Below are 13443 nucleotides of genomic sequence, written 5' to 3'. Positions count from 1 at the left end.
TGGTATCAGTAATATTACACTAATCTCTGTACAGATAGTCAGTGGCAATCACTGTATCACTGTTTCTTATATTAGGTGTGCTTCCTGGACTCTAATACTAGAATTTCCTAAATGTATTTCTGTGGTATGTGTATGTGTATGTATATATATATATATAACAACATGCTCCAGCCCCCCCCCCCCCCCCCCCCCCCCGTGACCCTATGAGGATAAAGCGGTGTATAGCGAATGGATGGATTAATGAAAAAAAACATTTTGAACAGCTTGTTTAATTCTATGTTTTCTGATTGCAAACTTCATTGTTATTATTGTTATGCTTTATTATTGCTTATTTTCCACTTTTTAAAGACGTGTTCGTTTTAATTATTTATCACTGACAACCTGTTGAATGTATTAACTCGACGTGTTTGACGTTGATGCTAGCATGAGTACCAACAGTGCTTCAGTGTCCATACCGTAAATATTTCAGCTATTTGTAGTGAACAAAGTAGTGTTCTCCCCATCATTATTTTGACAAAGTTTGTGCTTTCTGTGTATACCTGAAGCTGCAAGTACAGCGAACCAGACGGTAGATGTCTCCCTTGTCCGCGCCGCTGTGTGTGTCTTCATGGGCACTCTGCTGTCTACAGACGACCGAGTCGCCATTTTGAAAAGCAATTCGTTCACAGCACACCCGCCCTGAGTACTGGAACTATGCCGCGGGGCCGGCCTCGCAAACTGAGAGTTAAAAGCAGCGACGAAACAGGTAACAAGTACCAAAATGCAAGGAATAAAAATACAGATTATGGGCTATCCAAATACCCCGCTATTATTTTGCCAAACATCTCCGCAGCTTATATAATAACACTTGAATGTAGTGTATATAGTCCCCGGATATAGTATTGCGAGTGGGCTTTGCTTTGTACGGCGAAGGAGTGATTGAGGCGGAATGATATTAATAACATTTCGGTGGCTCTTCTTATTGGCTTCCAGTCTAAATTGGTGTCCGTGAGGAGAGGAGCGCTGGTGTCATGTGGCGCCAGTTAATGTGCGCTTTTTCACATATAGTATTTATTTATTAGCATTTCCTTGTTAGCTTGTTGTTGCTAACTAGCCCGCTTCGCTACCGTTAGCTTCCCGGCTAGCACGCTGAAGTGTTACCCATTGTTATTTTGGACTCCGTGTATCGCTGCAGCGACGCTGTCCAGCTGCTGATGGATCCGTCGGAACAAGTTGTCACAGTCACGAAATGACACGACTTAAAAAAGCGTTAAAGTGTGTCCTCTTATTTCATTGATTTATGCATTTTGATATCATGATCGGAACACAGTGTTTGGCAGACTTAGCACGACACGTTAGCAGCATAACTTAGATGATACTTCACCACGTGTCTTCTCATATTAATGTAAATCTGTTTATTACAGACCGTCTATAAGGAGGATCGGACTATTTTCTTATAAACTATGCACATACTGTCCGAATACTAGCTTTGACAGTGGCAGCCAAGATGGGCGTGTGGTAGCAAACTGTTGAATATCAAGTTGAGTCACCCAAACAGGTTCACAGGCAGACAATAAGTCAATCTAGTTCATGTTTCTTTGCATAAGACTTTAAATGAGTAAGCACACAACTGTCAGATGGGCTAGCTAAAATAGAATGAAACCACAACATATAATCATTTAATTGTTTTCTTGTTCTCCAATGTAATAAAAACTAGTTTATCATCATCTTCTGCTACTTGGGTGGTCTGGACAGTCATGCTGTTGTGTATATAAAAATACTGTTCTAATGAAGACTTCTGGTTTGGGATTTTTCTTTTTCCAACAAAGCCAGTGAATATAGCATCCATATAAGGCTAGTGGTCATTTCTATTTTAGTTATTTGTCACACAAGGAGGTTTCTTGAATCACATTAAGGAACTCAAGTGTTACCTGCTATGCTTCTCGCCAGATGCAGATTCCAGTGAAAACAAGGCTGAAAGTTTCAGCGATGGAGAGCTCAAGGATAAGAAGTGCACTATCTGCTCCCAGATCTTCACTACGGAGAGCCAGCTGCAGAAGCATCTCCGTGAACATGAGGTCAATGACAAGGTGAGTTCAGCATAACAGTGTGTGTATACTCTCCGCATTGGCTTGTGCATTCTTTCTTGCATTCTAGTCTATTGTCTGATAGTTGTCAGTCACCAGGGGAGCTTGAGAATCACAGCTTTATTAACCTCCTGGCACCAGTTTTCATTGCCTGTCAAACATGGTAAATAGCTGTCTGATGATAATTTCCAGGGTTCCAGCTGACATATCTTGACTTTTGACTGAGCATGTTTGAACTGGTGGAGGTATGAGGTAACTTTTCAATGGAGCTTGATCTGTTAGGTAGTTGGCCTGTTATGGTTTACTTTTGCAACTACAATTTAAGAAAAAAAAGTTAATTTGTGGGACACTTTCATCTGAGTTTGGAGCAGATAATAGCAAACCTTCAGTGGATCACAGTATTCCAGCCACAGGTTGGATTTGGGCCAGGCTCACAGCTTAACACTAAAGCTGGAGGTGTCCTGGATTTTTCAGCTCAGATGATTTTTCTCAATGCGAAAGTGTAAACCTGCTGCAGATTAGACGCTGCTGTCTATTTGGGAGTCTCATCACAGGTCTCAACTCTAGTGGGCCAGTCCCAATATTTGGGGACAGCTACTTCCAAAGCTTCTGGAATGTGTTTTTACCAACAATGTGAAGGACAGACTCGTTTCTTCATAGGATTACTATTGTTTCTGACCTTCATTTTATTACATGAGGACTACATAATTTTTGTGTTGCTGCATGTTTGGCTACACGATGTTTATTCATATCGACAGTGTGAATAGATTAGTTGAACTGATTTGAATGAACTGCTGCTTAATTCAAATAATGGGAAAGGCTCAGACTTGATGGGTTATTTCTGACTTGGGAAACAGTGAATACAACATGTTTTATGTTACTGAACTCTGTGGTTGAAGAAGATATTGTGGCACAATGTGACTTCTGAATGAATGAAAAATCAATGAGTAATATTTAGGGTAATTCTTAAGATGCTGGAAGTCATTGATTAGGTGTCAATCAATTATCAGCTGGGATGATGATGGGATCCAATATAACTGTTTTGGTTCAGATGCAGCCTGTCATGCATTTATGTTATGAGTAATAGCTAAAGGATGGATGTTGAAAAGTTCTGTTAAGCATGAATTAAAGAATTTAAATAAAATTTGTGTTTTGATACCAAGATTTTAATTTTTACTGCAAATCAGTTCCTAAAATTTGGTTTCAACTCCAAAAACTCCACATCAGTCAACCTTAGTTATTGATCAGATAATCATAAATGCAATGTGTGAGTGGCTGTCAGTCATAATTATGGATTTGTATGAGTTATTCTGCATTTGTAGTCTGTTTTTTGTGTTGTGGTTGTATAAAACATTTATGGCAGAGCTTAAGCTGAAATGTCAGTAAAATGAACATGTTTGTCTCGTATTTTGTACTCCAACATCGGAAAGTCCTAAAATACATATTGGAGTCACTCAGAAGTGTTAATCATCATAACTAGCATCGTCTGAGTCATCAGATGAGTCAAAGAATATGTCCAAGTGTTTTAATTTCTCGAGCACATCCATACTTTGCAATATATGTTAATCATCACGCGTGGAAATGTGTGAAGGAGGTAAAGTGTGATGAGGATGTATGTGTGTTGGATGACTTCTCTTGGTTTAGGCGGTATGCTTAGATGGAGTTGTGTTGGAAATAATTGCAACAAGTGTTTTTTGTCAGGGAATGTTGTGTTTTGCATTCTTAATGCATGAGCACACATACAGAAAAAAAGTGAATTACTTCATGTTGTGTAATGCAAGTGTTGATAGTTATTAATTTACTGGTTTCCCTTAAGTTGCAGTGTTTGCTCTGTTTGCCATCTATTTGCAACATTTTGCAGGACTCAGATCTTCCTCCCCTTGTGCTTGCTTTCAGTCACTTGCTATTCAGTCAAAAATTTGCCATGTTTCCATTACCTGCCTTGAAGTGAATAAACTGACTGTGTATTGTCATCAGAAGGTGGCAGTATAGTCTACATTAGACATGGCCGTGATAAAACAGAGTAGAGGAAGCCAGAAAGAAAACTAGAGGCCCATCTCATTTTTCAACTTTGAGCCTCCTGAAAATGAATCTTAGTGATTTTGAAGAATGTTTCAATCCTGAAGTGCAGCAAGGAGAGAGAGGATTTGCAGTGGCAGGTTTGAACAATGATCCACACATGTATCCTCACTGTGTCCTGTGTCATCATGAAAGTCTTTTTGGCACGCTCTGATATAAACGAGGCATGACACACAGCATGAATATGCAAACCATGCTGGGAGCATTCCTTTTTTTTTTCTTTTTTTCCCCTTGTCTGCATTATCTTTCAAGCTGGCCACTGTATCGGATGACAGCATCGAAAAGATCTATGCATTTTTATCTTTGCAGTGAGAAATATTAAAGCAAACATGGTAAATAGCTGTCTGATGATAATTTCCAGGGTTCCAGCGATGAAAGTTGCTGGAACCCCCCCCCCCCCCCCCCCCCTAAAACTGGCCGACAAATCACCATGAAGTGTAGTGTCAGAAGGCGGGCGTAACTAAGTGACGACAGAAACAACCGGAAACAACTAGCCTAACTGCGCTAGACAACCCACGGCAACGAATTTAATTCTCTGCCAGGGTCGACAACAAAAACGACAACAGCCGTTGAGCTCCATTAACACCGACTCTGAATAATCTTTCTGTAAACATCTCTGTAATATACTTGAGCTTCACCCATTGACTGTATAAATAAGGCTTCACCGAACTACCGCATCCTCTGATTTCCGGCGCTCGAGGAACTACGTCAGCCTATTCGTTGCGCTGATTGGTTGTATACCTACACAATTGCTGCAGAGTGATTTGATAGACAACCTTTTAGCCCGCCTCCCTCCCTGTCGAGAGTTCCTAGACCCTTGTGTCTTCAGACCTGGGTCTAGCACGGCTAGGCTAGTATTGATATGAATTAGGGTACATGTCCACAGGATCTGTTACTTAACCGTCCCATTTATTACTCCGCGAAGGAACACTGTGGAGTTATGTGGCGATCGGCATACATTTGTCCATCTGTCTGTCCGTCTGTCTGTTAGCAACATTACTCAAAATTGGACTAATGGATTTGGATGAGGGCTGCACAGTGGAATAGTGGATAGCACTTTCGCCTTGCAGCAAGAAGATCCCTGGTTTGAGTCCCGGCCTGAGCCCGGGAACTTTCTGCATGGAGTTTGCATGTTCTCCCTGTGCATGCGTGGGTTTTCTCCGGGCACTCTGGCTTCCTCCCACAGTCCAAAAACATGCTGAGGTTAACTGATAACTCTAAATTGCCCGTAGGTATGAATGTGAGTGGGATTGTTTGTCTGTATATGTAGCCCTGTGACAGACTGGGGACCTGTCCAGGGTGTCCCCTGCCTTCGCCCGAGTTAGCTGAGATAGGCTCCAGCACCCCCCGCGACCGTAGTGAGGATAAAGCGGTGTATAGAGAATGGATGGATGGATTTGGATGAAATTTTCAGGGAAAGTCAGAAATGACACAAGGACCAAGTGATTAGATTTTGACAGTGATGCTGCTTAAAGTCTGGATCCACGGATTTGTCAAAAATTTCTGTATCATTTCGACATGGCATCACTGTATCTATGACAAGTGACCATGACATCAGCTGCCTGCTGATGATCACATGATTGCGATTCTACTACAGATCATCCGCTCTGGACTTATCGGGACTTATCAGTTGGAAACGATACAAGGAACAGCTGATTATATTGTGGGGGTCTTTCCAAGTCCCATCCATTCCCGCCGCCTGCTACATATTTAGGTCACGCGATTCGATATCTATACATAACGTACACATGCATAACACACACCTGTGCTCAGCGCAAGGTCATTTTGTTTGTGGGTACATCTGTAGTCAATGGCCACGTTCTGTGTTGCTGCGATTTCTGCCACAAATTTTTTCAAGATTTCAGCCATCAGAAATGATACGACTGAGCAGCCTTGGCAGAGTACTGCGCTCTCTGAGTGCATTTCTTGTTGTCTATAGAAGCAACTCTGCAGTGGTTTCTGGTAGCATCACAATGCATTTCAAGAGACAGAGCATCTTGTTGCCTGCTCACCATTTGCATAAGGTTGAGGCCTTGTCGACTTTATGCAAATCAGGTGTGTCCAGCTGCCCTTTTCCTCTAGAAAAAACTTTTAACAAACCATTGATAATGTAAAATGAAGGCAGATTCAGTAGCTGCATTGCTTTTTTTCCTCACCTAAAATGTTTGAAATTGGTTGGAAACTTTAACTGTACTATAAGATAGCCAATGAGAGAAGCGTTCGTCCAGTAATGTGCAGCCAGTGTTTGTACGGTTGTAGAAAAGCATAGCTTGTCTTGGTTTCCTGTTGGAAAGCACCTGTCAAACATCTAATTTAACACTGCATGGTGGTATGTTCATCAAGCGTCTAATGCTGGGAAGCAGCATGACTCTTTATATCTCTGTGGGTAAATATGTGGACTTGCTGTACATGTATGCAGCTGACTTTTTCCAGGTGCGCTCCTGCTGACTAGAAAAGTGGTATATAAACTACATTTACACATACGCAGCTGTCTGTGCATCTGCAAGGGAGTGTAATCAAAGCCTAATAAATAAATGTATACTGTAAGCTGTCATTGCCATTTATTCTCATCTGACAGAGATCATAAAACACGGTGGTAGGCCATAACAAAACAATGAATGGACAGACGATGCTGCTGCTGTGCCACACGTCGTACTTAATAGTCACCTTAAAAACAACAGCTTTTAAGCAAACAATATTTCATTTTTTTTAAATGGCCTTTGCCTTGACACTTGTCTCCTCGTGTGTCTTCCCTGCTTTCCCCGTTTGTATCTTTGATGAGTGAGACTAAAATATGAGGAGAAGCATTAGGGAAAGAAATGGAGGATACCCGGAGTGAGAAATAGGAAGGGATGCTTATGGGCTGCTAAAACACCTTAAATAAGAAGAACTAACAAATTCGGACATTTGAGAGGAAAATGGAAAGTTTTTGGGATTTGTTTTCAATGGAGCAAGTAAATATTTTTGAATGTGTGCTCCAGTTGGACATGTTTCATGCTGTCTGGAGGTGAAAGCAATGACAAAAGCAGAAACTGTTGAGCATTCATGTGAGTTAAATGTTTGCTAAGCCAGAACTTATTTGGAGAAAGGTGTTTCCTTCTCCCTTTGTGTGCATCAAGACTTTAAAGTGCTGTATGCATAAAAATCCATTTGAAAAACGGGGAAGTTTTGCTATTGAATTTTGTTGTTTTCATTACCACTTTAAGACAGTACTTCAAAATGCACATCCAACATGACTGCAGGCCAGTGAAGGGATTCAGTTCTTTGTTTCACACTTTCAGCAAGAACATTAGTGTGATTAGAATCTCTCTTCGGGTGTAAAAAGGTGATAATAAGATGCTGTATCTGTTCATTTGCCAGTGCTCTTGTAGTTATGGGTCATGTCAGCTTCAATGCCAACATCTTCACCTTCATTCTCTCCAGACTGAAGAGCAGAAGCCACTCTGATTATAGCACTGCCTTCAACCTTCAACAGATTCAGAAAGCATTCTGCAATTAAGTCAGCTGGCTACTCTGATAGAAATATAACCTAATATTGGTGCCATTTCTGTCTTATTGTGGATATTTATTTTTATGCTGCCTGTTGATAGTTAATACTTGTGCAGCACAATAATTTTGTTCTCTCTCTCTTTCTCTTCATCTCTCTCTTGCAACAAATATAGTTTCTTGAATCAGTTAAACTAGCTTAGTGATGGAGATGCAGTCAAGATTGACTCCATCTACTGTAAACAAGAGTAAGAACAGCAACAAGAGTTACATTGCGAAGGGAGACGTCTGAGAGATTTTACAGCATTATTCACTCCAGTATTCGCTCTCCTCTGCAGCCTCACCGATGTGACCAGTGCCCACAGACGTTTAATGTGGAGTTCAACCTCACACTACACAAGTCCACACACACCACCTCTGACTTCACCTGCCCTGTTTGCAATAAAAAGTTCTCCAGAATCGCCAGCCTCAAATCCCACATCATGCTGCATGAGAAGGAGGAAGTAAGTCATCTCACCAATCACACCTAAAACCATTATGTTTTGCGTTCTTTGCATTTAGAGAAAAAGAACTTTGATTCTGTCTTTTGACTCCTCTATTTATTTTGTTTCCATTTGTGCAGAATTTGATCTGCGTAGAGTGCGGAGATGAGTTTGTTCTTCAGAGCCAGCTCTCTCTGCACTTGGAGGAGCACCGGAAGGAGCTCTCGGGCATCAGGGTCTACACCTGCAAGACCTGCGACAAGGAGTTCAAGACGTCTGCACAAATCAAAGAGCACATGAAGAGTCATATCAAGATGAGGTCAGACAGGGCTTCAGATACCGCTTTGTTACATTCTACAGAGCTGAGAAAAGCAGCTTAACAGCCATTTCAAGTCACCGTGAGCATCTTGCTGCAGTGGCTATAACCTAAAATAAGTTCAAATCCACAAGAAATAGTATTTAAAAATAGTATAAAAATTAAGGGTAGTGAAAATTAAAAATGATGTTTAAATTTATGGAGGAAATCTAGTTAAATGTACACTACCGTTCAAAAGTTTGGAGTCACCCCTACAGTTTGATGTTTTCCATAAAAACTGTTTTATTCTTGTGCTAACATAATTGCACAAGGGTTTTCTAATCATCAATTAGCTTTTCAACATTATTAGCTAACACAATGTAGCATTAGAACACAGGAGTGATGGTTGCTGGAAATGTTCTTGTGTACCCCTATGTAGATATTCCGTTAAAAATCAGCTATTTCCAGCTAGAAGTCATTTTGTCATTTATCACATTAACAATATCTAGACTGTATTTCTGATTCAGTTAATGTTATTGGAAAAATACTTTTCTTCCAAAAATAAGAACATTTGTAAGTGACCTCGAACTTTTGAACGGTAGTGTACAACATCAAGTTTGACAAACTCTGTAATGTGAATAATGTTGGCGGATGTAACAAATTTCATGTCAGAAAACAAAAATTGGAGCAGTTCCAGTCACCCATACAATTTGACTTTACCTATATACAAAAATTTGGTATAAATAATAAGAAAATACTGATAAGTAATCCAGTGGTTACATGCTTAAATCTTGTTCAGTGTCAAAATGTCAAAAATTTACACTGCAGTAATATTAATATTATTGCATCTTTCTGTTCCTCTAAAGTGTTTTACACACCCACACAAAAAAACAATTTTTGTGTTTGCTTCCTTCACAGGCCGCTCACCTCTAGTTCCAGAAACTACAAGAAAAACATAGATCGCAGTGGGTTCACAAACAGCTGTCATCACTGTGGAAAGGCTTTCAAAAAGCCAAGCCAGCTGGTCAGACACATACGAATACACACAGGTGAGTGAGATGGACAGAGAGGAGGTGAAATGAGCAGCTTATAGAGCTCGAATGCGCATTTGGTGATTTATGTTCAAAGAAATTACGGTAGAAAAGAGCGATGGAATCCATCAACCTCCTGATCCTGAGTTGTCCTATATAGGCCATCTCAGTAATGACTCTAGGATGTCATATGTGATATACTGCTGCTGGAGACACAGTGGGTTGCATTGTGCGCTTTAACACGAAACCTGTTTTTTAGCCAGTATCTATTAACATTTTGTAAAATTGTGTACACAGAATTAGCTATTAAGAATTTGTTTCTGTACTGCACAGTGGGCGGTGGTTAGCACTGTCGCCTTGCAGATAGAAGATCCCCGGTTCGCGTCCCGACCTGGGCCTGGATCTTCCTGCATGGAGTTTACATGTTTTCCCTGTGCATGTGAGGGTTTTCTCTGGGAACCCCAGCTTCCTCCCACAGTCCAAAACATGCTGAAGTTAATTGGTGATTCTAAATTGTCTGTGAGTGTGATTGTTTGTCTGTATATGTGGTCCTGTGACAGACTGGTGACTGACCTGTCCAGGGTGTCTCCTGCCTTCACCCTGAGTCATTTGGGACAGACTCCAGCCCCCACATGACCCTAATGAGGATTAAGCGGTGTATAGAGGATGGATGGATGGAGTTTGTTTTTGCTGTTAGATGTACTTACAACTAGCACTGAATCACTTTGATACTAAAGAAATCTGGAAAACTTCATACAAAAGTGTAAAGTATTTAAAGACCAATTTGACATTGCCCTGTAGGGGGCCTGGATTGGGTTTTATGATAAATATATCAAATACCAACAACATTTACACCACTGACAACCCACTGAATATCATTTATCATCTCATTGGAATGCAATGTTTTGCTTTAAACCCTTCGGTCAAGCTCACTGTACCTTTTTTTGGCCATAACTCAAGAATTGGGTCTGCTTGAGAAACACAACAAAGAGCCCAAGGAGCTGAGCTGGCCTCCAACCACCTCAGATCCCAATCTAGTCAAGCAATACATACAGCAATCCAGACTACCAATCCCCAGAGGCCTCAGCCTGTAACTCCCAGACATCATGTGTCCATCCTTTGAGTTCAACAGGTCAGAGCTGTTTTGTGCAAATGAGCCTCCACAATATCCAGCAGTTTGTTTTAATGTTGTGGTAGATCATTCATTATAGGTTTGCATTGTCTGTAAATCACATTATTCTGTCCATTTTATTCTCCGTTCACCATCCAACCGACAGTTAAGTTTTAGGATTGCATATAGTTTCTTTGTTTAGTTTTTAGCTGTTTATACCATCTGCTTGTAATCTTGAGTTTTTTTTCCACTGCTTGGAAAACACTTGCCTATTATCAAACAAGTGCAGCTGCTCATGTATTAAAATTTGTAAAAGTTCCCAACCTTAGCTGTAAAACTGTGTGTTTATAAATTTGGGAGTTACAAGTTCCAGAAAACTGCAGTGTTTTCTAAAGTGTAGGTGGATAGTGACACCAGGTTGTAATTAATAGGGGGCTCAATAGTCGGCTGTGGTTGCAGCAGGAGACTTTACAGATGTGTGGTGGGTGGTGGTGTCACATTTAGGAAAGTTACGAGTTTTGCTCTTTGATTTAAAGTTTTTAAATTGCCCCTAAGCAGAATTTTGGGCACTATAGCATGGTTTTGTCCAGATACCAAGGCGATGAATTTGATATATGATACCTGCCTAATATTTTCTAAAACATCAAGAAAAGTAATGAAATATGAGATTTTTTTTCAATTTGACAGTCAAACAAAAGTTTTTTTGAAAGTGTCAATGCATGGCAGCAGAGGATATGAAAAGAAGCTATTAAACAGCAGGAGTGAATTATTGGACCATAACGTGTTCATACATTTTTGCCTTTACGTGACTCTCCACCTTCACACGTCACACTGCTGCTTATACAATGATAAATTCTTGCCGAGTACTTCAGTGCACATTTTCAATCAAACCCTTTCATTCCTTTTGTTGGAAATTCAGTTGATCATTTGTTGCTGGTGGTTTTAATCTGCATATTTTCGAAGTATTTTTGGTCACTTGCTTGCGAACTATAGTTAAGTTACTGGTGTAAATACTGCATTCTCTTATGGAGATGTTTGCCACATTTGCCAAATTTATCATTTTCATTTACCATTGGCCTTAACTACGTTGTCAAACTCCAATGATAAAAAAAAATAAATGGATCACACTTTGACATATTTGTAGACATGGGCATAGCGTACAGTTATGTAATTTATCCTGTTCACAAGGGATTAGCAATCTGGCAAAAGATTACATGACATTCTTGTGGAGTGAAATCACAATCCACAATGTGACGCACAGTTCTCACAGATTTAGTTAAACGTATGTAATCACGTTAGTTGTGCATATGGCTGCTTGGATACAAAGCCTGTCACTCTAACTCAAGGCTGAAGACCCAACTCACAAATCTCCACATCCTGTTTTGCTTTGGTTTTGCTTTGCTAGGTCAGATTCTTTTGATGCCCACTGAGTTTCCACCGTGTAAGAGTAACTGGATCATCTGTACTGACCACTGCAGAGCTCCTGTCAGAGAGCACACAATCACCAAACAATGTAAAACTTCTTTACTCAGGAGAGAGGAGACACAGTTGTTTGCTACGCAGACGTGTAGTAGTGGTAGTTTCTGAAATTAAAACACCTAGAACACAGCTCATGTACTTAACATTCTTCATATTAGTGTTAACAGTAACTATGTACATTCACAGTCCTGTCTGATAGAACGATTCCACAGTAACTCTTTTTTCAGAATGCTGCTCTGCTGGCCACAATCTTTTGTCAGTCATATTGCCTTTCATTTACAAAACACCTTTAAGATACATCTGATGAACATCACCTAGATTGTGTCCCAACTAATCATGACTTTGCTTAGTTTAAACAGCGTAGGTAAGGTTATTCAGTAATTAAATGATGTGATTCCTGTTCAATTCCTCAGAAAAGCCAATTAAGATCAGCTCAGATATAAGATCTCTGAATCCTTTGAATAAATCTGCATGTCTGCTCCAAGTGAAATGTGATCTGTCAATCACTGGGTTGGAGCACTTTTATTTGCAGCCACGTCCTTCATTTTGCCACTATTAAGGTGCAGCGTGCTTAAGAGAGCACAAAAAAATGCCATTATGCCTGCTGGAGTGCCCACACACACACACACACACACACACACACACACACACACACACACACACACACACACACACACACACACACACACACACACACACACTGAACTCAGGAAATATGGTTCTATTAAAACACTGTCATTCTTTAAGCACCACTATTAATATAATGGGTTATATGCCGTATTAACGGCAGGGTATTGCTTTCTAGAATCCGTATACTGTGCAACACTAATAATATAGAATGCAATTGAAGTCTTGTACTGGTTGTCCTTAACTACACTCACTCTGATTAAGTTCTTGTCAACTAACTCACTCTGTGATGAGAGAGAAAGAGTGTACGGGTAGAATTTCGATACGCTGTTTAAATTCTAATGCCGTTTTGTGGCCCTGCGATTGTCTGGTTTCAGGGTAATGTAGCCCGTAGATTCCACCCACATTTTGTTTACTCATCATCCACATGTTCATTTATTCGGTTGGCTGGCTGGCAGGATGACTAATGGCAGATGGATCTGGTTTATCTTTACACCGAATCTCCAACAGCCTTTAAGCTGATGAGGTGAAGAGTCGCTCAGGCAGACTATACACTCACACACAAACACACATTATGCCTCATTTTCTCTCTTTCTCATTGTTGTGCAGAAGAGCCGGTAAGGATTCAAGATTATATTTGAATCATGCTTATCGTGAATGAAAACCAGAAATGACCTTGCGTTGCCAAAATTACATAGTCATACTGATACAAAATGAACAATTAGTATTCTGACATGAATGAATATGTAAAACATCAGATTCACAGTATCTCCATGCAGAAGTGTTT

The 13443-nt window shown here is 40.3% G+C and overlaps 1 protein-coding gene across 1 annotated transcript in view; it reads left to right on the top strand.

Annotated features, from left to right (window-relative positions):
• The first annotated feature begins 613 nt into the window (after positions 1 to 613).
• The window catches only part of LOC110948233 (zinc finger protein 236), a 97740-nt gene continuing 84910 nt past the window's right edge, over positions 614 to 13443 (top strand). The window contains exons 1-5 of the mRNA XM_022189671.2: positions 614 to 745; positions 1930 to 2069; positions 7970 to 8134; positions 8254 to 8432; positions 9327 to 9457. Of these exons, the coding sequence (XP_022045363.1) occupies positions 694 to 745; positions 1930 to 2069; positions 7970 to 8134; positions 8254 to 8432; positions 9327 to 9457 (667 nt within the window). The 5' untranslated portion in view covers positions 614 to 693. The remainder of the gene's footprint in view (positions 746 to 1929; positions 2070 to 7969; positions 8135 to 8253; positions 8433 to 9326; positions 9458 to 13443) is intronic.

This window comes from Acanthochromis polyacanthus, chromosome 12 (assembly GCF_021347895.1).
Source record: "Acanthochromis polyacanthus isolate Apoly-LR-REF ecotype Palm Island chromosome 12, KAUST_Apoly_ChrSc, whole genome shotgun sequence".
NCBI classification, from domain to species: Eukaryota; Metazoa; Chordata; class Actinopteri; family Pomacentridae; genus Acanthochromis; species Acanthochromis polyacanthus.
Note: the sequence above shows the minus strand (reverse complement) of the source record. Positions and strands in the feature narration are given on the sequence as shown.